A 26375-nucleotide genomic window follows, 5' to 3' on the forward strand; every position below is an offset into this window, starting at 1 on the left:
CGTTGAAGAATGAATTCACACGTCAATAAACATTTTCATCAGCACAAGCAGGACAATGAAAGCAGGAAATACCCCAAACTGCTATTTCTCATTCTACAACTTCAACAACTGCACATGAATTATACTTCATACACAGACCCACAGTCTCTGATTGCTCTGAAATCTCACTGACAGCCAATAGAAATAAAGAAAAGTCCAGACTGACAGTCTCTGTGGGGTTAGGCAGTGAACTGCTCACGCTGCGTTAAAGTGCATCACAAACTATTGGAATTGGATCCAACTTTGTGAAGAAGATTTTTTCTCAGCTGCTGCTTTGAACATTTCCTCATGAACTGTATTAAACTCTGTAAATGAACTGAGAACTATTTCTACATTTGAAACTATGGATTCATTTTCCCGTTCACTTCTGTACGTTAGTGTATAAATGAATGTTAGACTGGGCTCCATGGAAACACTTGGACTGGTCTCAGCTGCCTTCTTTCTGTAGTCCTTTCTCTTCTCCAGCTTCTGTTTGAAATCCTCTCACAGAGCCTGAAACCTGCTTTGCTGTCATGTGTGGGCCTGTGTTCCTCTGCTTTAACACAAACCTCACCACAGCAGCTGTGTGGGTCGTCTCTGTAGCAGCCCGATCAGCTTCTGATACATGAACATCATCACAGCTCCTAACTTCACCTTTATTAGCTTTGACATTCATGTCTTTCTTTTCTCTGTCTGTTTCCACACAAGCTCAAAGTCTCTGCAGCCTGTTTTTATCTGCTATCATCAGATCTCCAACAGCCTCATTCACATCCCTCACACACTCTACAGCCTCACCAGTACTGACTTCATCTTCACTGACTGATGGAGCACAACATGAACCTGTGGAGGCTGAAAAGCTGTCCTGACAAACATCTCCCCGTCACCACTGCACTTCTGTCAGCCTTTAAATGAACCCTGCTCAAGTTTGTCACTTCTATTTGGAGCCAAGAGGAAAAACTGTTGTTCAGTCGTTTGGAAAGACACAACATTTCTGAAAGCACTCAAACGTCTTCACATTTGTCTTCAGACACATCCTGAACATTTAGGAACTAAAGAACGTTTCAAATATCAAAGATCAGAAATATAGAAAAACAACAACAGCTGCAGTCAGTGAACTCACCTCAGAGTCTCCAGTCGACAGTTTGGACTCTCCAGTCCAGCACACAGAAGCTTCACTGCTGAATCCTGCAGCTTGTTCTCACTCATGTCCAGTTCTGTCAGATGGGAGGGGATGGACTTCAGAGCCGAGGCCACAACTTCACAATGAGTCCCTGAGAGTCCACAGTCAGCCAGTCTGTGATCATAGAAAATACAAAATGTGTTATTATAAAAGCAGAAAGTCTGCATTATAAACACAGACTGAATGTATATGAAGACAAAACAGAGTGAGGTCATAATCTGATGAACATCTGCTCTTCACATCTGTGCTTCAGCTCCTCTTACTGTGTTTGACATGACACAACGATTGAGTCTCTCTCAGACCTGCAGACTTTTAATGAGAATCTTTGTTTGGCTTTAATCTGCAGATGAAGGAGGAAGATGGTGTCACATTTAGGCTTCCATAATGTCCACAGTCTGTCACTGAGATCTGATCCAGAGTCAGAGTGAAGACACACATGTGGACTGTTTCCTGTCTTGAATCCAGAACATTTTGAATGAGCTCAGCTCAGTGAAGAGTTCCAGCTGGAAAGACGATCTCTGTTTGCTACCTGCTGCTGTCAGGTACGACTGTTCACGTCCACACTCAGGAAAAATCTGCTGACTGTCACCAAACGGAGCAGAAATCTCATCACTGGACAATAATGATGAATGAACTCAGAGCTGCTGATATCACATCTGATTTCAGGGGAACTAAACACAGAAATGATTGGCTCGTTTTAGCTTTCTGAGCCATTAGTCTGCAGGTTTATCACTAGTTGGCAGAAACAGACTTGTATTAATGTTCAGCGCTTCAGTGTTTGTGACTCCAGATCCAGGTGACAGCAAGTCAAAATGATGTTACCTGTCTGTGTCCAGCAGCAGCCTTTGAATATTGTTATAAACTCACGTGGATCAGTTTGTCTTTGATTGGTTTGTAAAGTTCAAATTCATTTATATTCATCAACTCTAAATGAAAAATGTTTTTCTTCTTCTATGTTTATTATTAGAGTAACAAATTCTTATAGTTTCCTGTTGTTGAGAATTTCAGTGTAAAACCACTCGGACCTGTGCATCACTGCACACTGTGAAAGTATTACTGCAGTTTAATCTATAATCCTAATCAGTGTGTTTACTGGACTGTAGTCAGACCTCCGTTATACCAAAGGAAACACTGAACGTCTTCAAAGTCACAATAAATTTATAATAAATGCTAATAAATACTGGAGTGTTAGAAAAGATGCTTCCAGCGTGTTTGTCTTTGATAGGGTTTATTCTGTTCGTCTACAGTCTGACCACTTGGGGGCGCTTTTGTCTCTTTTGCTCTGAGCCTTGGGTTTATTCAAACTGATTTTAATAAACTATTTTCTGCAAGTTGAAGCTTCATCTCCATCTCCAGTGGTTGTTGCATATTTTATGACTATATTAGTAACAGTCAGAGAGTTTAGAGTAAATTAGATCTTCACGTTTGATTTTTGACACAACATAAATGGTGAGCCAGTGTCAGAGGAAGTGACAGCATCCACCGAGGACCGGGGGGAGTGGGAGGACTGGGGGACCAGGCCAACAAAAAGGTGATCACTGATACAGGTCAGCAAACATTTGCTCATTTGGTGTCTTAGAGCAGACTCCGCCCAGCTTTGTCGTCCATGGTTGCTCTTTCAAAGGAATCTAGTAACATATTATTTTACTTAATGATCTACTGACACCACTGACTATGCAGGACAACCCCACGTCTGGAGCCAGTGCACATGTGCAGTTCAATTCCTGGGCAGGTTCTGAAGATGGCCGAGCTGTCGAGGACAAAGTTACTAATGTGAAGCTAATGTGGTTAACAAAGATCTTCATAACTATGTGGAGCACAGTGTGCTTTCATCGTGGAGAAATCACACTGAAGAACTCGGCACACATTTTGGGGGGCCTTTCTGTTTGTTGCTACAATATGCAAAATTTCATTAAAAGTTTAATAAACTATCATCTGGTCTTTATTTTTAGTTAGCACATACCTTAAAAACTCTAAGCTGTAAGCTAATGATAGTTACATAACAGCAGATGCATGCTGGTGCAATAAGCTGTATGTTTTATTTTTGATCTGATTAGTCAAATAATCACAAAAATAATCGTTTGTGGCAGCCCTAGTGTGACCTCAAATAAGAAATGATTGCAGTTTATGACTGAGTAACTAAACTATCACCAACTGATAATATTAATGATCACATCTGGACTCACCGAGCCTTTCTGAAGTTCCTCACAGCTGGAATCAGTCTCAGTCGTCCCTCCTTTGTTGTGTTGTACTTCTTCAGGTCCAACTCATCCAGAACCTCCTCTGACATCTGCAGCATGAAGGCCAGAGCTGAGCAGTGGATCTCAGAGAGTTTCTTTGATTTGTTCTCTGACTTCAGGAACTCTTGGATCTCCTGAGATAATAAGATGTCGTTCATCTCCATCAGACAGTGGAAGATGTTGATGCTTCTGTCAGGAGAGGATTTTGTCTTCCTTCCTTTTAGATTCTTGATGACTCTCTGGATGGTTTCTGGACTGTTCTCTGTCTGACCCAGCAGACCTCCTAAGAGTCTCTGGTTGGACTCCAGACAGAGGCCATGAAGGAAGCGAACAAACAGGTCCAGACGACCATTTTTACTCCTGAAGGATTTTGTTAGTGTTTCCATCAAAAAATTGTCCAGAGATGACTCTTTGTATTTTTTTCCCAGGAAGTCCTTCAGCACCTCTGACTTCCTGTTGGTGAAACAGTGGAACATGTAGACTGCAGCCAGAAACTCCTGGATGCTCAGATGAACAAAGCAGTAGACTGGTTTCTGGAAGATCACACACTCTCTTTTGAAGATCTCTGTACAAACTCCTGAGTACACCGAGGCCTCTGTCACATCCAGACCACACTGCTCCAGGTCTTCTTGGTAGAACATGATGTTTCCTTTCTCCAGATGTTCAAACGCCAGCCTCCCCAGCTTCAGAAGAACTTCCCTGTCAGCCTCCGTCAGCTCCTGTGGACTCGTCTCATGTCCCTCGTGGTACTTGTTCTTCTTCCTCTTTGTCTGAACCAGCAGGAAGTGTGAGTACATGTCAGTCAGGGTCTTGGGCAGCTCTCCTCTCTGCTCTGTAGTCAACATGTGCTCCAGAACTGTAGCAGTGATCCAGCAGAAGACTGGGATTCTACACATGATGTGGAGGCTCCTGGATGTCTTCATGTGGGAGATGATTCTGCTGGACAGCTCTTCATCACTGAATCTCCTCCTGAAGTACTCCTCCTTCTGGGCGTCAGTGAAGCCTCGTACTTCTGTTAGCCTGTCAACACATGTAGGAGGGATCTGATTGGCCGCTGCAGGTCGGGAAGTTATCCAGACGAGAGCCGAGGGAAGCAGATTCCCCTGGATGAGGTTTGTCAGCAGCTGGCTGACTGATGACTTCTGTGTGACATCAGACAGCAGCTTCCTGTTGGTGAAATCCAATGAAAGTCTGCTTTCATCCAGGCCGTCAAAGATGAACAAAAGCTGAGAGACAGCCAGCTTCTCTGCTGTGACCTTCTGTAATGTTGGATGGAAAACATGGAGCAACTCCAGAAGACTGTACTGCTCCTCTCTGATCAGGTTCAGCTCCCTGAATGAAAGCAGAACCACCACACTGACATGTTGGTTCTCCAAGCCCTCTGCCCAGTCCAGAGTGAACTTCTGCACTGAGAAGGTTTTTCCAACACCAGCCACGCCGTTGGTCAGAACCACTCTGATGGGTCTCTGTTGGTCAGGTAAGGCTTTAAAGATGTCCTGGCACCTGATTGGAGTGTCATGGAGGGCGTCCATCTTGGAAGCTGTCTCCAGCTGCCTCACCTCATGTTGGCTATGAACCTCTTCACTCTGTCCCTCTGTGATGTAGAGCTCAGTGTAGATCCTGTTGAGGAGGGTTCTACTTCCTGTTTCATCACTTCCTTCAGTCACACGTTCACATCTCCTCCTCAGACTGATCTTATGTTCATCTAAAACCTCCTGCAGACCAACATCTGCTGAAAGAAAGAAAAACAGAAAGAAAACTCTTCAATGTCTGAACAACAACAAGAAGTCCAGTTTTCAGAAATGAGTCCATCAGCAGACAGATGTTCAGTCTTACTTTGTACACAGCTGCTCTGACTGGCTGTCTGCAGTCCAGCTCTGCTTCTGGATCTTTCTCCACACTGGGGACAGGACCAGTCTCCTGATGAAGCAGACTGGTCCCAGTATGAGGAGATGCACTGTCTGCAGAACCAGTGTCCACAGCTGGTAGAGACTGGATCCTTCAGGACGTCCTGACACAAAGCACAGCAGGACAGCTGCTCCTCCTCACAGACACCACTCCTCTTCCTCTTCCTCCCTCTGTGAACACATTTCTTTATCACTAAAATCATTGACTGTCAGTGACAAACATCCAGATTTGATGACACTGTGCAGAAGCTCTGATGGTCACAGAGAAAAGTCAAAGTGGAGAAACTTGTGTTTGAGTTCAGAATCCAAGTTTCCTTTGCTGTTCCTGCCTGTCTTATTAAACACAGAGTGATCAGCCTACAAACTCCACAGTAAAAGCCTTCATCACAGAGCTGATTATGTCCTTCACTGGATGTACTGGAAGTTTGGGATCCATCACTCTGAACTGACCTTTGACCTCCTCTAAAAACTGTGGTGGAGCAGCGGTGTCACATTCAGAGCTTTCAGCTTTATTTTGAAAGAGTTCAGTCATCAGGAAGAGAACTTCTTGGTTCTGATTTCCTTTCTATTATTTTACAGAAGTGAAGAAGAAGAACTAAAAGCTTTGAAATGATCTGAGTGATATTTTTGAACATTGCCACCAAATTGAGTTCAGCCTCCAGCAGTAACTTTGTTTCATGATGCCTCCCTGATGATGTGATGTTTGATTACAAACCTGTTTATGTGTTAGACATTAATCACATGAACACAGGCAGAAAAAAGAAGCCAATGAAACAAATGACAGAAACGTGTTCATTCACTGCCATGATCCATATTTGATATGTACAGATGTTTGTAAAGAACACGTGTGCAGCGCTTTGTTCTGAGTATCTGCTGTCAGCACACAGTGCAGCAATAACTACAACCACACGTTTCTGTAGATCCTGAACATCAGCCTGGAGGAATCTGACCTCAGGTCTGCACACAGAGGAGCTTCACCTCTGGGATGATGCTGGCTTCAGCTCCTTCTACAATCAGGCAGAAGCTTCTGCACCATCAGGACACAAACAGAGAGGAGCTTCTATCCTCAGACCATCCAAGTCCTAAATCAGAACATGCTCCCCTCATAGCATCACCATCAGGGTTTAAACAGGACCTTACATCATGTTCTTGTCTCACTGTCATATTTCAGATCATACCTGATTCATTATGACGTCACACGCTGCTACACTGATCCTGCTGCTTCATTACTGCTGATATTACTCTGCTCACTCTGTTCAGTTACTCTGTTTACATCACTTTGCTCATTTGCTTTGTTCTGCTTGCACTGCTCTGTCAGTACATGCTGTGCTAATGTGGCACAAAGCACTTTAACATTACATCTGCACAATGTTTCATTATTTCATTTAATGATTGTTTCTAATGTTTTGTCCAGTCACAGGAGCAGCTCAGCACATTTCACTGTGTTGTACGTGTATGACGATGCCTGTGACAAATAAACAGCCTCGGACTCTTCAATCTTCTGCATTTCTTTGGAGATCAGCTCAGTGGCCTGTTGAGACCATCTTTCTATTTCTGATGACTCAGTTCAGATTATTATCCTGATACTTTCTTTTAAAATGTGATGAAATCATTTATCTGATGTTCTGACACAAATACACCAAAACGATCCCAAACAGCACAAACCACCACGTTACACACAGTGTAATAAAAATACAGGCAACTACAAATAAAAACACTTTAAAATATAAACTAAAATTACAAAGTGGTCACAGAATTTCAAACACCCGTAAATGAGTCAGCAGCTCTCTTACATGGTCAGCTGAGCTCCATGATTGAAGAACATTGTTGCTGCAGGTTCATGACTGAAGTCTGGAGGACCTATTTCTTTGGACCGGTCACTCCTCACAGACACACAGCTGGATGCTGGAGACTGTGACCTCTGACCTCTGCAAACACAAACACATCACATGAATTACTGATTAATCTCTGTTTAAAATCTTTTAAGCAGCTGCAAACACACAAACTGGATGATGTGATGGTTTCTGTCAGTAATAGTTGTCTCAGATTAGAGTACAGACGGCTGCAGAGACGTTCACAGCAGCAGAGAAGAAATCATTACCTTGGATTGCATTACTACTACGATTGATACTAGCATTATCGTACCCGGACCACCATTAGGAATCATTTATGATGTCACTGGCAGAACATTTATAGAAACAACCTTTGAACTCTGAGTCAGCAGCTCTCTTACATGGTCAGCTGAGCTCCATGATTGAAGTTCACTGTTGGTGCAGGTTCATGACTGAAATGTGGAGGATATTCTTTGGACCAGTCACTCCTCACAGACACACAGCTGGATGCTGGAGACTGTGACCTCTGACCTCTGCAAACACAACCACATTGCATTCATTTCACATCAATTAGTACACCACAAAAGGCATGCAAGAAACACAGTATGAAGGCAAACTTCTGGCTTCAATAACATTCAACAGGTCAGGTGGAAACTTTTCTCAGATTTGATTCATGTTTTTATAGAACGATCCAGCTAAAAAAAATATACCATTAGGTCAGAGGTCAGCAACCTTCAGGACCCAAAGAGCCATTTGGAGCCAGTTTCCACGCAAAAGAAAACACTGGGAGCCACAAATACTTTTTGACATCTAGAATGAAGATAACACTGTATATACTGTTTTTTACCTTTATGCTTTGTGTGAACAACTAAGGTGTGTTGCTTATGAAATCCATGAAGTGCTACAGAGAAAATTACATGTTATTTATGTAATGAACACATTTGAACTCTTAAAGAAATATAACCAAAGGAAAGACACCCAGCTGAACTAAAATGATGTAGCAAACAAAAGCTGCTGTGAGCCGCCACCCTTATATCTCCTTTGGGCTTTTGGAGCCTTGACCTGACTTTTAAAAAATAATTGGAAAAAAAGCTCTATGCTGCTGAAAGATGAAAAATAGATATTTGCAAAATTCTGCCTAAATATGTATTTTACCTGGTTAATGTGTGTGGCGGGGCGTGGTCTGCAGCGGCGAGGTGGACGCACCTGAGCGGCAATCACGCCTCGCCGCCTTAACGTCTGTGCTGTTGTGTTGGTGTGTGTCGGGCTGTGAGCTGCAAAGCTACAGCCGGCTGTGTGCGTACAGCAACCGTGTGTGAAAAGTGGTCAATAAAGAGAAGCTGAAAAGCGAGTTCATGCAAACATCGTCGGGTCTGCCGTGATATGTTTACAACGGGACTTCTGCTCCTGAACCTCTGCGCACAGTGTCTGCAGGTCGGGGCTGTACGAAGTCACTTTCATCTTTACAGGACTGTAAGCTGTCGTCTGTGAGGCGTGAGCGGTGTTTGTTTTTAACATAGTTCACGGTGGAGAACAGCTGCTGACATAATGTGGATCCGAAGAGCCATAATTGGCCTACCTGGGGCTGAAAGTCTCGATAAATGCACGGCGTTTCGGCGGGTACACCGGCTTCCACGAGTGTGACGCTTATTTGAACGATGAAAAAATAAAAAATATAATTTTCTTTTTATATTTCAATATCACAATAATCTTCCAATTTAGAACTACAAGTTAAAAAAGAACATAAATAAAATACACTTCAGCTAAATACTTCTAATTTATTTTCCCAAACCACGAGGAGCCGCACTGTAAGGACTAAAGAGCCGCAGGTTGCCGACCCCTGCATTAGTGTTAGTCAATGTTGCAACTGAACTGAAAAACAAAAGATTTTGGTCAGGTCCAAAGAAACAAAGTCACTATTAATACAACACAACCCCCCCAAAAAGACCCATGTAGACCCCGGGCTCTATGGGTCTTGTGCTCGGAGCTTGTTCCTGTGCTGCCATGATTAGTGCCTCTGTGCTGTCTTTCAGTCCAGCTTTGTTCAGCCACTGGTAGGATTTCTGGATGTCAGCCACTTCCTCTGCCTGCTGGTGGTGCAAACTGTGTTGTTCTGAGTTTCATTGGACGTCTTTGTCCAAAGCACCAGACAAAGGGCAAAGTAGATGCATTTGCATCAGCAGGAAAATACACCCCAAACTAGCATCATCATTATACAACTTTAACAACGGCCACTAAATGATACTTCATACACAGACCAGTGTTAGGTTAAGTTATGATGTCACTGGCAGAACATTTATAGAAACAACCTTTGAACTCTGAGTCAGCAGCTCTCTTACATGGTCAGCTGAGCTCCATGATTGAAGAACATTGTTGCTGCAGGTTCATGACTGAAATATGGAGGACCTATTTCTTTGGACCAGTCACTCCTCACAGACACACAGCTGGATGCTGGAGACTGTGACCTCTGACCTCTGCAAACACAAACACATCACATGAATTACTGATTAATCTCTGTTTAAACTCTTTTAAGCAGCTGCAAACACACAAACTGGATGATGTGATGGTTTCTGTCAGTAATAGTTGTCTCAGATTAGAGTACAGACGGCTGCAGAGACGTTCACAGCAACAGAGAAGAAATCATTACCTTGGATTGCATTACAACTACGATTGATACTAGCATTATCGTACCCGGACCACCATTAGGAATCATTTATGATGTCACTGGCAGAACATTTATAGAAACAACCTTTGAACTCTGAGTCAGCAGCTCTCTTACATGGTCAGCTGAGCTCCATGATTGAAGTTCATTGTTGCTGCAGGTTCATGACTGAAGACTGGAGGAAGTCTTTCTTTGGACCAGTCACTCCTCACAGACACACAGCTGGATGCTGGAGACTGTGACCTCTGACCTCTGCAAACACAACCACATTGCATTCATTTCACATCAATTAGTACACCACAAAAGGCATGCAAGAAACACAGTATGAAGGCAAACTTCTGGCTTCAATAACATTCAACAGGTCAGGTGGAAACTTTTCTCAGATTTGATTCATGTTTTTATAGAACGATCCAGCTAAAAAAAATATACCATTAGGTCAGAGGTCAGCAACCTTCAGGACCCAAAGAGCCATTTGGAGCCAGTTTCCACGCAAAAGAAAACACTGGGAGCCACAAATACTTTTTGACATCTAGAATGAAGATAACACTGTATATACTGTTTTTACCTTTATGCTTTGTGTGAACAACTAAGGTGTGTTGCTTATGAAATCCATGAAGTGCTACAGAGAAAATTACATGTTATTTATGTAATGAACACATTTGAACTCTTAAAGAAATATAACCAAAGGAAAGACACCCAGCTGAACTAAAATGATGTAGCAAACAAAAACTGCTGTGAGCCGCCACCCTTATATCTCCTTTGGGCTTTTGGAGCCTTGACCTGACTTTTAAAAAATAATTGGAAAAAAAGCTCTATGCTGCTGAAAGATGAAAAATAGATATTTGCAAAATTCTGCCTAAATATGTATTTTACCTGGTTAATGTGTGTGGCGGGGCGTGGTCTGCAGCGCCGCTGCAGGGGAGGCGGACGCACCTGAGCGGCACCCGCAATCACGCCTCGCCGCCTTAACGTCTGTGCTGTTGTGTGTCGGGCTGTGAGCTGAAAAGCTACAGCCGGCTGTGTGCGTACAGCAACCGTGTGTGAAAAGTGGTCAATAAAGAGAAGCTGAAAAGCGTGTTCATGCAAACATCGTCGGGTCTGCCGTGACATGTTTACAACGGGACTTCTGCTGCTGAACCTCTGCGCACAGCGTCTGCAGGTCGGGGCTGTACGAAGTCACTTTCATCTTTACAGTTAGTCTGAGAGGTAATCACACACACTCAGAGGTGCTGTTGTACTGGAAGCATCACACTGACGGCTTTCTAATGTTGGAGCTTTGGCCCTAAAGTCCAAACCAGTTATTTTAGAGGCTCAAAGTCTTTAAAAAACACCAAAACCATCACATTATTTAATAAGTACATGATCAGGTGGATGAAGGAACTCAGTGTGTTTGGGATCATCATCATGGTGAGGAGCCCACATGTTACGGCTCCTTTGGAGAGAAGCTGAGGATCACTGCAGGAAGTGAGCTCATGAAACCAAACTGCTGTTTGTGAGCAGCATGACTCTGTTATTGGACCTGCTCTGTGTTCTACATATGATCAATACTTCAAATATCTGTAAACATCTCATCTTATATTTGTTGCACTTGGTCACATCTGTCTTTAAAAATAGATTTTTAATGTCACTGAGAGTTCTTTTCTACCTTTATTGATTTATTTTGGAATAAATTAAATATAAAGGTGCCAAAAACTGCCTGCAGCTTCTGCTCTGTGACAGGAAACTACTGTCAGGCTCAAAATGACTTCAGATTATTCATCACAGAGTGTTTATAGATCACAGGACACGTTACAGTTTTACTGTCAATGTTTTAGTTTAAAAGAATGACGTGATAAGATCTTACTGTGAATCTGCGCGCTCATTGGCTAATACCCTGAGACTGACAGGTGGTTATCCAATCAGCGTGCGGCCTCACACGGACATAAAACTCTTAAAGTTTGTTTCTGAAGGGATTTTCAGATCAGACCTGATGTTTCTGCCTACAGCCTGTTTACCGATATAATCAATATCAGACATCAGAGCAACAGAAACCTCGGTGATCAGGACGCCGGGACTGAGAACAGGAAGTGGCTCAAACGTCGCACTTTCATAAAGTCAGCCTGAACTACACTCACCGAGTTTCTGTCGCCATTTTAGTTTTAAAAGACGTCGTGATAAGGGCGGGTCTTACTGTGAACCTGCGCGCTCATTGGCTAATAACTTGAGATTGACAAGTCGTTATCCAATGAGCGTGCGGCTTCTCCCAACATAAAGTAGTTTCCTTTGAAAAACCAAAGTCTGATTATTTTTGCCTCCACTGACGGAGCCTGTTGTTCCCGCCACAGAGACACAGTAATGTCAGAGCGGTGTTAACACTCACCTGCCTCAGCACAGCTCTCACTCTCCTCCTGCTCTCTCAGCTAAACTCACTTCCTCTCTACTTACAGGAAACCAGCGCTCAGAGGAGCCGACCGGCCTCACGTTTCACCCACAGACACGAACAGCGTGGAATTATTTTATGTCATAAGAAGAAACATATTCATGTTAACACTCGCCTGCCTCAGCTCCACCTTCCTCCTCCTGCTGCTCTGAACGGAGGATCAACACTTTCACTTTCACTGCTCCTCCCTAAACACAGAGGATGCTGGGACTTGTAGTTTTTACCTTGTGTGATATTTATGGCTGTGACACTAAATCACAGCATGAAAACTTCCTGCAAACATGTCACAGGCGATAAAAGTTTCACATTAAAGGTGAAGTTATTTTTCTGTCTCATGTTCAATAAACAGTGAGCTGGGAAAACTGAAGAACAGACTTCAGACGTTCCCTGCAGAGTTTCTGCTGCTCGGTCGTCTGCATGTTGCTGAGACTGAGCTGATGATGAAGCTGTGACGGGTTTATGGCACGTTTGGTTCTGGAGAAGAGTTTTACTGCCGGTGCAGGTGAAATGATCAGAGGTTACAGCCTCTGGTTAAAGTGGAGGCAGCGATCAGGACGGCTGAGCAGCAGAGGTCTCGAGGGTCCTAAAGTGTAAAAGCATCAGTGTTAGTAACACAAAGATCACAGAATGGGATCATCCACACAACACTAACATCTAAATCCACGGCAGGAACTCTTCCAGTGTCCTGAAAAATCTGTGTGCACGATGCTGAGATTAAAATCTGTCTGCTCATCTTAATGCAATATTGTGAAGTTACAATTCTTTTCTGTAAAAAGAATTTTCATTTTTGTATATAAATAAATGTTGATGTTGTGCTTTGGGATCGTGTGCTTCAATTTGACTTATAATGTGCCAAATGACTGCAACAGGCGGCTTAAGGCGATGCCATCCAGAGTAAGGATCGTGTTAGCCACAGTGTTTCTAAGATTTTTACGCCCCGTTACAATAACCTCAGTTTTATCTGAACTTAGAAGCAGAAAATTAAAGCTCATTATGTGTCTAAGACATCCCGGCAGTTTAACCAATAAAAGCGGGTATCATATGCATAGCAGTGAAAATGTATGCTATGTCTTCTAAAGCACGTATAATGTAAACAGAACTGGTCTTTGCACAGAAGCCTGTGGAGCTTCATAATTAACCTCAGTGTGTGAAGAGGACTCTCCATTTAATAATAGCTGTAATAAAATGTTCTGGCCAACGGTGTTAAACGCTGCACTTGGGTCTAGCAGGGAAGATTTCAACTTTTCAATATGAATGAAGGCTGAAAACTGATTAGATTAATGTCTGATGATCTTTTCTGTGCTTCTTCAAGTTTGTAACACCGAACATATTAAAGGATGATATAAGGTTCACAGGAAGAGTTTAATTAGACACACATTTACTATTTTTCTTTATACTCTTTCTTTCTTGACATGTTTAATATGCTTACTATCAGAGGAGAAAATGAACCTTGTGTAGTTTAAAAACTTTTTATTTAATCAAACTGTAATGTTGTTGAACTCTGACGGACGTGTCTTTTAATCTTGTCAACAAATCCTTAATCACCTAAATGTGCCATTTATCATCTAGTAAAATGTTCCCTCTGCTTCTGTTGCACATCTCCCCCGACACTCTCTGCTTCACCAGCCCTGTGCAGCTGGTCCAATCGCTGCGTCCTTAAACTGGTGTGTTTAAATCTCTTTACCTCTGTTGTGAACTTCACACAAAGTTTGTGGTAACAAAATCAAACTGAGGAGGATCTGGTTTGAAAAACACACACTCGCGAGACAAAATAAAAACAGACTGCTCAAAGCAAAAGCAGGACTAAAAATAGACTAAACCATTACACACAAAAGTTGAAAAACCTAAAGAGTGTGTGAGACTGCCAGCTGTGTCGTTCAGCAATAAACTCATCTATAAATGTGTTAGTAAAGAGTGACTTGTACTTCTGTCCCATTAAGCAACGGTTTAACAAATTTCACTGCAAACTATAAAAGGAATCTGGATTTAAATAGAACATAGTAGTGCAGGAAACACTAGTATAAGGTGTCTATGGAACAAATCTCCTTCAGCGTTCAAAATGACCAAAGTGAGGCCTACAGGCGTTTCTCTCAGTTGGTTGTGTTCAGGGAAAAAGCAGCTAAATACACTGAGACTGCTCCACATTGTTAGTGAGTTAACTCTGGATATCTGTAGGTTTGTCAAACTTGGAGTGAACAAAAGCAGAAAACAGTAAAAGATGCAGACAGTGAAAGTCTGGTTTATTTCATGAACACAATGAAACATTTTCGGCAAAGTAGCATACATGATAAATAGATACACATAACACGGACAGTGAGAAGTAAAACTCGTCGTCTTACCACATGTTATATTCTGTAAACTTAAAATAAACCACAGAAATGAGTGTTTTAAAGTCATTATTAAAAACATGAGTCAACATTACTGAAGTGACACTTTAACGATGCTTCACATCACCGTGTTTATGATGATAAAACATGTTCTCTCGTTAGTAGATGTCTGCGCTGACACTTGTCATGAAAATGAGCCAGGGTTCCTCTTCAATTATCACTGATCATTAATAGGGTCACAAAAGATTTGTCACATTATCCCCATAAACAAAATGCTTTTATAGAAATCATTGTGACACAAATATTTAGATTCTTGTTTCACAATGTGCATGAACTCAAAATCTTTAGAGTTTCATATTTATAAAGTATCACAAAGAATACATTTATACCGTTGTATGAGCCACACTTCTTGTAAAAAACTGATTGGAAATGCGTTCGAGAAAAGCTCCTGCTGTGACCTTCCTTCTGTGAGGGCGGGCACACACACACACACACACACACACACACACACACACACACACACACACACACACACACACACACACACACACACACACACACACACACACACACACAGGTATACTTCATGCACTTATCAACATGCAGTTTAGAGGTTTGCATTAGAGTGCATTGGTGCTTGGGCATCTTTTATTTAGCACGGTTATACCATTGTGAATGTAGCTATATAAATAAATATGCTCAAGAGTCTATCATATGTTTGTCATGCAACTAAAAATTTGAAAATATATTTTTAAATCAGTAACTTTGCAAATTTAGAGGATTTGTTTTCAGACAACATATGTGTCACATTTTAAACAGGGTTTGAATAATCAGCGCTGACATACAGACATTTATGCTCTGGGTATAACAGACATGCTTACCTTGTGAAAGGCCCTGGGATGTCTTGGAGCAGAGAAACGCGCTGTATTGTTGCTTTTCTCTATTGTATAAGCAACGCCCGTAGGTCAGAAACGCTCTGTGCGGGTAGCAAAGTCGGCTCCAACGCACATCCAGGCATCCGTGTGAAAGAACGGTGTCGCTGCAGCTCTCAGGATAGTCAGGCTTTTATTTATATTTGCATTCTGGTGTGTTAAAACTAGCAGCCTCTGTGTCCCGCTTGGATCATCATTCCGAAAATTCAGATATTTAAATAAAATGGTGAATTGGCTCGTGATGAGGAGCCACTTAGATCCGTAAAATGAGGTTTGATTAAATTAAACTCATGTGAATTCTACCTCTCTGCTGCTGTGTTCCAAACAAACGATGTTATCTACATGTCCAAACTGTGTGCTAAGTACCTCACACCGCTGTGTCTGGGATCCGAAAAAATAAAAAGTTAAAACGCTATACCTTGCGGTAGTTGTGAAGTGCTGAGGAAAAATACAGGGTTTCTGATTAGGGTGTTTTTATATAGGTGGACTTGGTTTCAGTTGGGCTCTGAGATGTAGAGATAAAAGAGTAGGATGTAAAGAAGAAAGGTGGAAAGCCTATGGAGGTTCAGTTGGTCTGTAGAAAGTGTAATTGACAGATAAAAGAGCAGTTTGTAATGAAAAAAGGTGGAAACTATAGAGGTACAGTTAGTCAGTAGGAGGTGTAATTGTCTGCCTGCAGAGATAAAGGTGTGGGGTGTAAGAAAAGGTGTAAAACCTTTGGAGGTTCAGTTGGACATGGTTTCAGTTGACCTCTGACATGATAAGATAAGATAAAGGAACTGTTTGTAATGAAAAAGGTGGAAAAACTATGGAACTACAGTTGGGATGTGTGAGTGCTGGGATGCTCTTGATAAAGGGAGCCTCTTTTATTGTTTTATGACTTCTTTTGCTGACTGTTGGGGGCCTAACTGTAACCCACTCTGTCTAACTGTTGCAGAGTGTGACTAGTTAAGAATCTGTAGTTTTTAGAAGTAACACCAGAAAAGTTTATTTCTAAAGGAATACCTGTTGTTGTTTGTGGTGCTCTATTTAAAACTATTAGCCTCTGTGTCTTTTCGGAGCGCTAAAGAAAAAGTCAAATGCTCCTAAAGTAGATAAATCATCTATGTGTAATCAACAAGTCTTACTGTTGCAGTGTGTTTGTGACTAGTAGATAATTATAGGGCTAGTTGCATTAAAGGAACATTGGGGGTTGATACAGTGCTAGTGTGGCTAGGTGTGAATATGTGCTTTTAGAAGTATCACAGTTTGATTTCTAAAGGGATACATGTTGTTTGTGCTATTCTGTTTAAAAACTATTAGCCTGTGAAACTATTAGAAAAGTGAAATCAAAAAAAGTGTAGGTATTACTACTAATGGGAACTGAAGCAGTTGTAGGAATTGAAATTGATACTCAGCCCTAATCACATTGTCTCCTGTTATTTTTCTTGCAAACCAGGCGAAACAGGATTTAATGATAACATGCAGCAAAACTGAATCCTAAATCATCAAAGCAGCCGTAACAATAACACAAACAACATGTTTAATCAGTAAAAAATATTGCGAAATAAAGAAATCACAGGATAAAATGATTAATTAGGTAAGTTTTTCTTTATTTAAAATGTTTTCTTTAAAATATTTTGTATTAATCACGTTACAATCGAACAAAAAAGGGAAAAACTAACATTTTAAAGGTGTTATTCAGTTTTTCCTCCTGCAAATCTTTAGATCTTTTTTAGAAAACCAAAGTCTTGATGAACCTGCATGAGTGCTCACTGTGTATGTTAACAATGATCAGATGAGTTTCTTTTTTGTTCATTTAAACCTGTTTTATATTTAGTTTTTTCTAATTTGACTCGATTCACAGAAGATGAAGCATTTGAACTGAAGTTCAAACTAGAATTTCTTAGAGAGACTCCGCCTGAAAGACTGAAACCCGCATGTGAGATTTTGTGGCCTCTGTGTGACTGTTGGTGGGTCAAAAAGGTTTCAGCTGCACAGCCAGACGTTATTGAGCGAGCCACCGGCTGAGAGGCACACTTCTCGCAGCTCCTTCCTTTCGTCAGACTTTAAAAGAAACATTTATAGGGTTTAGAGATATTAATATTGATACCACCTCTGGAGAGGTTACGGTGTTGTGCCAAAAAGTGATTTCCAATGTTTCTGTGTATTTTTTATGTGTAATATCTTTACGTACGTTGGTAAATAGACTTCGGTTGTCAGCTTAAGGCTGTGTGCAGGCAAGAGTGGAAGTAGAAGGACCCAAAGTGCAGACACTCGGAGGCGGAAAGTAACTCAAAACTCAGCTTTTATTGCTGGATGGCAAAAAGTGGCAAAACGTAACAAAAACCCAAATAACGTTACATGACCAGGCAGCCAGAACACACAGCATAAATGAAAGCAGATCACGACACCGACACAAAGAAACACAGGGCTTAAATACACAGAGGGAGCAATCAGGGAATGGGTAACAGGAGGGAAACACAGCTGGGGCAAATCAGGCCTAACGAGACAAGGGGAAGCAAAACCAGACACATTAACATCAGACATGGACTTTCAAAGTAAAACAGGAAACATAACACAGACTCAGGCAGGCTCTATAACAAAGGGAACAGAGACGTGGGACCAGGGCAGACACAGACACTGGCTGTATCCCAATTCAGGATCTGCAGCCTTAAAGTACGCAGCCTCAACCATCCTCAAGGGCCGCGTACTCAAAGACCGCTAAGGCCGGAAGTGCGAGGCTTGTGAAATGGGACGGTCTAGCCTCCGTTGCGCTGCCCAGGTTGCCTAGCAACCATGATACTAACAGCTGGAAACGTGTCTTACAGCTGTGTTTGACAGAAATGAAGGAGAAAATCTTTTGTTCATTTGTTTGTTTGTTTCTACATGAGCTTTGATCGTTCTCTGTAAGATTAAGCTCAGCTATTGAACGGCGTATATTTGAAAGTAAAGGCTTTAAAACCAAGTTAGTACAAACGTCACTGATGTCACATAACTTTGCCGACATGTGGCCAACAGTAATGTTTTAATGTTCTTCGTTATTAAACATTTGCACATAAATAAGTGACGTAATATTCAGTACTTACTTAAAGTTTACTCTTCGGGCGCCCCTCATCCGCCGTTTTATTTCGGCAAAATTATCCACACCCACCGCCGCGCTATGCATTCTGGGATATGTTGGGCCACGAAGTCTACACTGCCACATCCTTAAAATTCAGGGAAATGAAGGACGCATTTGGGGGCCGCATTTCGAGCAGCCTTCGAATTGGGACAGCCTTCGTCGCGTCGCTCTGACGTAATCGGCCTTAAAATGCGGCCCTTAAGGCTGCAGACCCTGAATTGGGATACAGCCACTGACTGGACGTGGGGATACAGCAGATAGGGGAGACAGCAACTATGGAACACAGACAGAAAACCAGAACACTAAAACTCTAACCAAACCCCACCCAGAGAACCTAAACTAAGAATAATCCTAAAACCCATAAAGCAAAGCTAGAATATAATGAAATAACAAAATCAAAGAACCAAAAACACAAAACACCGGGTCAACGACCCAGGGACCCTAACATTGGTGAACAGGGTTTACAAAGAGGTTTTATATAAAATTAAAAAAAATCTGTGTTTCAAGTGTCTTTACAACTCTGTGTTATTGTACTTACATTATAACCAATCTGCTCCTTTATCCCCACTTAAAATATTTTTACTGAACTATTGTAATATTTGCTGCCATTGCTGCTGTCCTCTTGGCCAACTTACTCTTACAAAAGACATGTTTAATGTTAATGAGATTTTTTTTAACTAAATAAATAAAGGTTATATAAAAGTCGCTGCCAAAAACTGATCGCGGCTTCTACCTTGTTACACGAATGTTGTTTGTGGCTCAAGATGACTTTATGTCATCCATGAGGGAAGCATTTGACATATGTTTCACATATTATAGCCCAACAAGTTACTTATAGCAGTTTAAATACGAGCAATCACTTTTTGGCAAATACCAGAAATCAGTTTTTGGCAGACAATCACTTTTTGGCACAACACCGGTGTCTAGCAGGTTTTATATTTTAGAAAGTTTAAAGCTCAGCTTAATAGAAGTAGTGTGGTCGTGAGTTTTGCATAAACAAATTTGTGCAAACCTCAATGAAGTGAAGCAACATTATAAAGAAGAGTGAGCCTAAATGACTCCCCAATGATGTGAGAGACTGATAGTCATACAGAAAACAATGACTTTGAGCTGTTGCTGCTAAACGTGCTTCTACAAGCAACTGAATCTTGGAGTGCACTTTGGTTTGTCTGCTCATAAATTGGTGGTTCATGATGATAAATGAACTTCTGAACTGGTTTAACATCAGTGCAGTGGCTGGTCCATTCCTTGATGTATATGTCAACGTTCAAAATGAGCCATTTAAATCAGCTGTGTTGGATCAAGGACACATCTAAACCCTGCAGGACAGCGGCCCCGAGGCCTGGAGTTCCCACCCTCAGTGCAGTGGAAATAGTCTGGTGCCAGTCTTGGTGCTGCCTTTGAGTCTATATTGCCGAACACTGTGTGCACACATTTTTTTCCTTCCTAAACAAACACACATTTGTAAAGGAAAATTTAAATTGAACTCACAGTTGGCGGTTAATCGTTATATAGTTTAGATGTACACCGAGAGACGCATTTAGTGGGACTTTTACACCGCCACAGATTTTCTTCTTCTTTTTTGTTACATTATTGACATATACTAGATATTTTAACCTAAGCAGCAACAATCATGTCTCTGGTACAGGCACTTTCCACCATGCAGGTTAAGCTAAAATGTGACTTGAAACAAATTCTGGGTTTCCGTTCCATAAAGGTTCATTTCATCTGGTAAGTTAGCCCCTGAGGTAACAGTCTATGTGAACATAACATACTCACTGACTCACACTCAACTTGACTGATAGTGATTTCCTGAATTAGGCAAAGCGCACAGAGGAAATTCATTTGCATATGTTTGTTTTCACAATCACTGAAATCCAAGTTAGACATGTTTCCCTTTGTTGTTGTTGTTCTTGACACGAGTGCTTCAGTTATTTTCTCATCAGTATGTTAGGACAGAAAGGATTCTGTTGTGGATTTATGATCATCTCACGTGTGTCCATCTTTCAAACTCTTAGATTGTGTAGACATTACAGTTTTTTCAATCGCTAACAAGCGCCTACCCATACTTCAGATACTTTTTCTAAACTCTTAACACAGACTCACACCTACAAAAACACAATTGGCCAAATGGATAATTTCCTTCTCAAAAATACATTTTGTTAAATATATACTAACTCTTCATTTCAAAATAGAACACATCTTTCTCTGCACACACTAACTGTACAAAAACACTATAAATCTGACTCAAAATGAAATTAGTCTGTCAAAGAATAACACTTGTTTTCACTCCACAAGGTACATGCAGTCAATCAAAGTACACCAGGTTTCAAAATACTGGCTATTATTGACATTACAAAAACTGCATAGACTTTTATGTTTCAGTTTTACAGGTATTTGCATGCGAAACATGCAATCCACCATTTTGACACCAGAAATGTCTTGGTTGGTAACTGTATGTCCACATGTACAGTAATGTTCACATTCAAAAGCATTCCAGTAAAAAGCAAACAAGTTTTTGTTTCTTTACTGTTTACTACAGGAGGTACAGTAGAAACACAGTATGATAGGACAGAGAAAGTTTTACAGTATTGCTTACAGTGAACAAAATATCCATGAAACACACAAGAGCATTCTGAACAAAAAAACAACAGCAAAAAGCCAAGATAAAAAGGGGGGGGGGGGGGGGGGGGGGGCTAAAAAAAAGGCAAAAAATTTGCATCTAATCTCTGCGATCTTCAGGGTTAGGCCACATGTTTTCATCAACATCACATCTGATGTTATCCAAGTCGATACACCTGGGATAAAACCGCCTGGTATGTCGGATCCACCCTTGGCAATCGTCAACTGTGATGTCCCTGGAGCCAGCATCCATGGCTTCAAGGAGGGACATCTGGTCATGTGGCTGATGGTCATAAACCTTCCACCTCCATGCAGAAAAGAACTCCTCTATGGGGTTGAGGAAAGGTGAATAGGGTGGAAGGAAGAGACTTACCAGTCTTGGGTGGACTTCAAACCATGTTGTTATTGCTTGCAAGTGATGGAAAGCCACATTGTCCCAGGTAATTACAAAGGTCCTCATGTTTTCACCCTCCTGACCCTGCTCTGGAACCAGGCGCTGGTGGAGATCATTGAGAAAGGCAAGCAAGCGCTCTGTATTATAGGGTCCAACCTGACATCTGTGAAGGAGTAATCCTGCATTTGCAATTGCTGCACACATGGTAATGTTTGCCCCTCTCTGTCCTGGCACATCAACTGTGGCCCTTTTTCCAATTACATTTCGTCCACGTCGACGCCTTTTGGCCAGATTGAATCCTGCCTCATCGATGTATATGAATTCATGAGGGGCCTGGTTGGCCTCCAATTCCATAACTCTCTGAAACAAAGTTTATGTAAGTCATGTTATTACTGTATACCATACTGTACTGTAACCTAGTATTGTGTAGGTTACCTACTTGCAAAGTGCAAAGCTTATAGAACTGGACATTGGATTGAATATACACTGTACCTGGACATATTGTCGTCGTAGCTCCTTGACCCTCTCACTGTTCCTCTCAAAGGGAACAGTGTAGAGCTGCTTCATCCGCACTCTGTGTTTGGACAATGTCCGCGTAATGGTTGTGAGGCTGATTCTATCGATATTGTCAAATATCTCATGGTCCGCCACAATTCTAGTTTGAATTTCACGCAGTTTTATTGCATTATTTGCAGTAACCATTTCCACAATGGCAAGCTCCTGATCATTACTGAGGAGCTTTCCTCTTCCCCCAGAGGGTGGAAGACGTTGCATTCTTTAGAAAGACAAAAAATTCAACATATGCATTACTGTATGACCATATTGACATGTCAAGTGAGAATAGAAACAATCCATGTAAAATGCAATACTTACCTGTTGGTTTGTTGAAAGATGCGTATAATGGAGGCAACCGTTGACCGCCTCAAATTGGGCTGCACTCTTTCACCAGCCTCTCTTAGTGAAAGACCATGGTTGATTACATGGTCAATGATAGTGGCACGAATTTCATCACTGACTACTGTTCTTGCAGCCCTTGGAATGCCACCACCACGCATTCTTACACCTCTACCTTGCCCTCTCCTTGGGCCTGCTCTTCTCCCTGGGCTCCTTGCTCTTACTCTTCCTCGACCAGACATTACAGTGTTTGTCTTTTTTTTGTTTCCAAAAACATCACTCCTCAAGGTCTTGCCTTATAAACCCCACTGAGTCTAAGCCAGAATGGAAGAAGCTGTGGTTGGCCCAATTTACCCAACATGAATCAGCTGTGTCTCACTTATTCAGTTGTTTGTTTATTATCAGCTGAGATATATTTTTGATATTGATATTGTTTTTGTACTGATATCATTGCAGAAGCAGAGGCTTTTATACTGTATCTACGGTTTGGAATATTGTTTTTGCTATTGTGGGATGTTGTGTGTTAACATTCGTAGATACTACAAAAACAGTCCATAATTTTGTTGGGAGGTATAGCTTGTCTGTTAAGAAAATGTAAGCATTGTGGAAATGTGTTCACTGACTGCATATTGGGTGAACACGACATGAAATGTGTGAATGGTATGGCCACAACAGACCGATGCTGTGCTAATTGTGTTTAGAGTTTTGCAAATGTGACAACTGTTTGGACAAACGCTTGTTAGCGACTGAAAAAAACTGTAATGCAGCTGTCAGACTGTAGGCCAGTTTCTTTGCACTGTAAGCATTGATTGGATGCTACTGTAGCAATCAGTGCTTACACAAAACGTCCCTGCGTAAACCCTCAGACACACAACAAACAGATCAATAGTATCTGAAATTCAGAGTACGGATCTTTTTACACATTTCTCACAGAAAATCACCTAAATCGCTTTCGTGTGAGATGCACATCATGTTTGCCTCATAAAGACTTGCCCTGTATGTATTCATTTCTTTTGACTTTCACGTGGAATTGTCACCTAATATAACAGGTCCATCAGTAAATGGTGTCTATCTTCAGTTTCTGTCTCCTAGACTTTGTCCCTGTCAGGTTACAGCTGAATAGATAGTCATATCATGCAGAGACTGCATCGTACTATAATGCTCGTATGATCGCGTTTGTCATAAGTGGACTGGTCTTGTTGAAACTTTGCATAAACCTTGCCCAGTAAACTGTGAGTGCTAACATTTCTATGGCATATGCAAATACTTTAGACAAATCCCACAGTTGTCTATATTTGTATATTTGACAGTTTAATGAAGCATTTAGAAATCAAAGGTCAGATTAAAATGCTGGATCACAATAGAATGTGATATCACACAATACAATATTTTTAATATCACACACAGCATGAAAGTTTGCTAGTGTATATTATAAAAATATTACAGTATGTTGGTATAACTTTATCCCCTCCTAGTTTTTAAGATACAAATTTTGGCCCACACTGATTTGTGATCATATTCCTCTGTCCACTAAATGAAGATGGAGGCTCTGCTCTTTATTTCTGTGTTTCTCTGGAGAATCCTGGTAACATGATGGCTTTCTGTCTCTAAACACACACGAGCTTAACTCCGAATGAACATGATCAGAGTTCATTGAACCAACTCTGATCAGTCTTTTCTAAGGGTTTCAAGCCTTTCTTGTTCGAGCCTCTCTTTGTTGTTGCTACAGTTATGTGTAATTATTAATAGTATTGCAGATGTTAGCCTCTGCCTGCAGTGTTGATGTGGGTAAAGGCTTTAACCATGGATTAGCGGCAGGTCCCAGCTTGTAAATTGTGGAGCATTAATGCCCACTCCAGCTCCTATAACCAAATATAAACAGTTGGGATGAGAGTTAGCTCAAGCCACTACAACAGCCAGCAAGAATGATCTGTTCATGCTAGCATTAACAGTGCCTATACACATAGCGACACACGGGGGAGGGGCCTAACTAATAACCAAGATGACTACAGGCTTGGAGGTGCTAAAAGTCAGATATACCAGGAGCAGTTTGGGCTTTAGAACAAATTTTGTGTAATTATAACAATATGTAATTTAGGACCTGGTTACATATGATGCTGCTGATTTTTTAAATCTAATTTTTACGTTGCATTAATTTCTTTTTGTCAGACAGGGAATCAAACAAGTTCTGTTTTCTCGAATGAATCCCACTGTTATTTGTTTGTCCTACCAACAGGGATGTTTACATGGTATTCATGACTGCTGCACCTGATGACTTTCACAGCTTGAGGACTGCAAACATTTCCCAACAAGACATGAGTGGTGGGGTGATCGTTGGTATTCCTGATCAGGTGAGGATCTGTTCCCATCAAACCACCAAAACCAGTTGTTCAGGATGTTTACAGGATGAAGAATCCCCAGTTATTCTTTGTGGTTGGAATGTGCCTACATATGGCTGTGTGGGATTCTGGCTTACTTTAGGGTCAGAGCAGTTGGTATGTGGAGCAAATACTGACACAGTCAGAGTGGGCAAACCAGCAATAGGCTTGTTGTCATACCTGGAAGTCTGAAAGCTCCCGATGCTGGATGGTCTTTCTAGTTTTTAATGACAGGTCGTCTAACAAAGCTTCCATGAGGTGCTATAATGGAGACTGTCCTTTTCAAGGAGTTTCTCATGTCTTATCCTACTTTTTTCTTTTTTTTAATTAACAGGAGTGAGAATTTGAAATCCTCTATATTGACATGATTACATTTCTTCTATTAAATGAGAAGTACATTTTGAACACAGTACAGTGAACACAATATCCAAGAAGCTAAATCTGGTGAAATGGTTTCTTTAGCTGTCAGCTTGAAAGGCTGATTGGGGTATTTTTGTCACCTTGCATGCGGGTGGCATGGACACCCGACTTTTGTGTGCATTTATCAAAAAGCTTGGATGATTTTGAAGATCAGTGGCATTCAACTCATGATCAGCGTTCAAGTTTTCTTAAAATCTTGTAACATGATAACTAGAAAGAAGACAGCTAGGATTTTCAAACTGATCCATAGATGGATCTACTATGAAGCTGAGGGACAGCACTGCTTAAAAGATCCTTTTTAAATGACTCCAGCTGTCTGATTTAATGAGACCACGTGTGCTCAAGTTTCCTGCTCTGACTCGGCCTCAGAATGTCTAGAGGCAGAAATCAAGCACACTCAAAGGAAATAAGCGTATCAGTGGGCATGTGCTCAGCACGCAGAGTGGGAGTGACTAAAGGTGCCACTGCAGAGCATCGCAGTTGTTTCGTGTGATTAAGTTGTGTGTTTATGAACCTGTGAGTGTTAGTCCTTTTGGCAGGATGACTCGCATGAAGCTGTTATAATTGTTTGTGCATGTTAAAGTTATGCCTCAGTTCTTTGATACCATGTTGGTAGGATTATTTGGCACTAAGTTAATAGCAGTGGCTGTAATCTCCCGCAGTCATTACATCCAGCGGTATTACAAATAAAGGACTTTTCTATTGTTTAGTTTAACTGTGGCTAGCTTGCCATGTCCGTGCCTTATGATTGGCAATTTGTATGACGTGCTATTTAGGCAATATATGAGCTATAGTGACCCCTTGTGGATATTGTGAGATATTGCTGTGTTGAGTACATTATGTTTTCAATTGTTTTTCTAGTTATTTGTGACTCTACTAATGATAAAATTGCCTGTTTCTGTTTCCAGAAAACCATTGCTCATAGTCCCACATACTATACAATGATAAGTTCAAGTATGGCTGTACCTAATTTGGATTAAGCCTGGCAAGCACTTTGATGTAAACATTTCTTCTGTGGGACTTAAAGACAGTTAACCCAACTCCTGG

At 41.3% G+C, this 26375-nt stretch overlaps 2 protein-coding genes across 2 annotated transcripts in view; both read right to left on the reverse strand.

The window, feature by feature from the left end:
- The window catches only part of LOC112432436 (protein NLRC3), a 3307575-nt gene that overhangs the window by 1856500 nt on the left and 1424700 nt on the right, over nt 1-26375 (reverse strand). The window lies entirely within an intron of this gene.
- Nucleotides 21324-22901, reverse strand: LOC106676099 (uncharacterized). The gene is made up of 3 exons (XM_076881190.1): nt 22510-22901; nt 22129-22411; nt 21324-21996 (listed from the first exon to the last, which is right to left on the reverse strand). Exons 1-3 carry the CDS (start codon nt 22770-22772, stop codon nt 21343-21345), a joined length of 1200 nt encoding a protein of 399 aa, XP_076737305.1. The 5' UTR covers nt 22773-22901; the 3' UTR covers nt 21324-21342.

Source organism: Maylandia zebra, unplaced genomic scaffold, assembly GCF_041146795.1.
Source record: "Maylandia zebra isolate NMK-2024a unplaced genomic scaffold, Mzebra_GT3a scaffold03, whole genome shotgun sequence".
Lineage (NCBI taxonomy): Eukaryota > Metazoa > Chordata > Actinopteri > Cichliformes > Cichlidae > Maylandia > Maylandia zebra.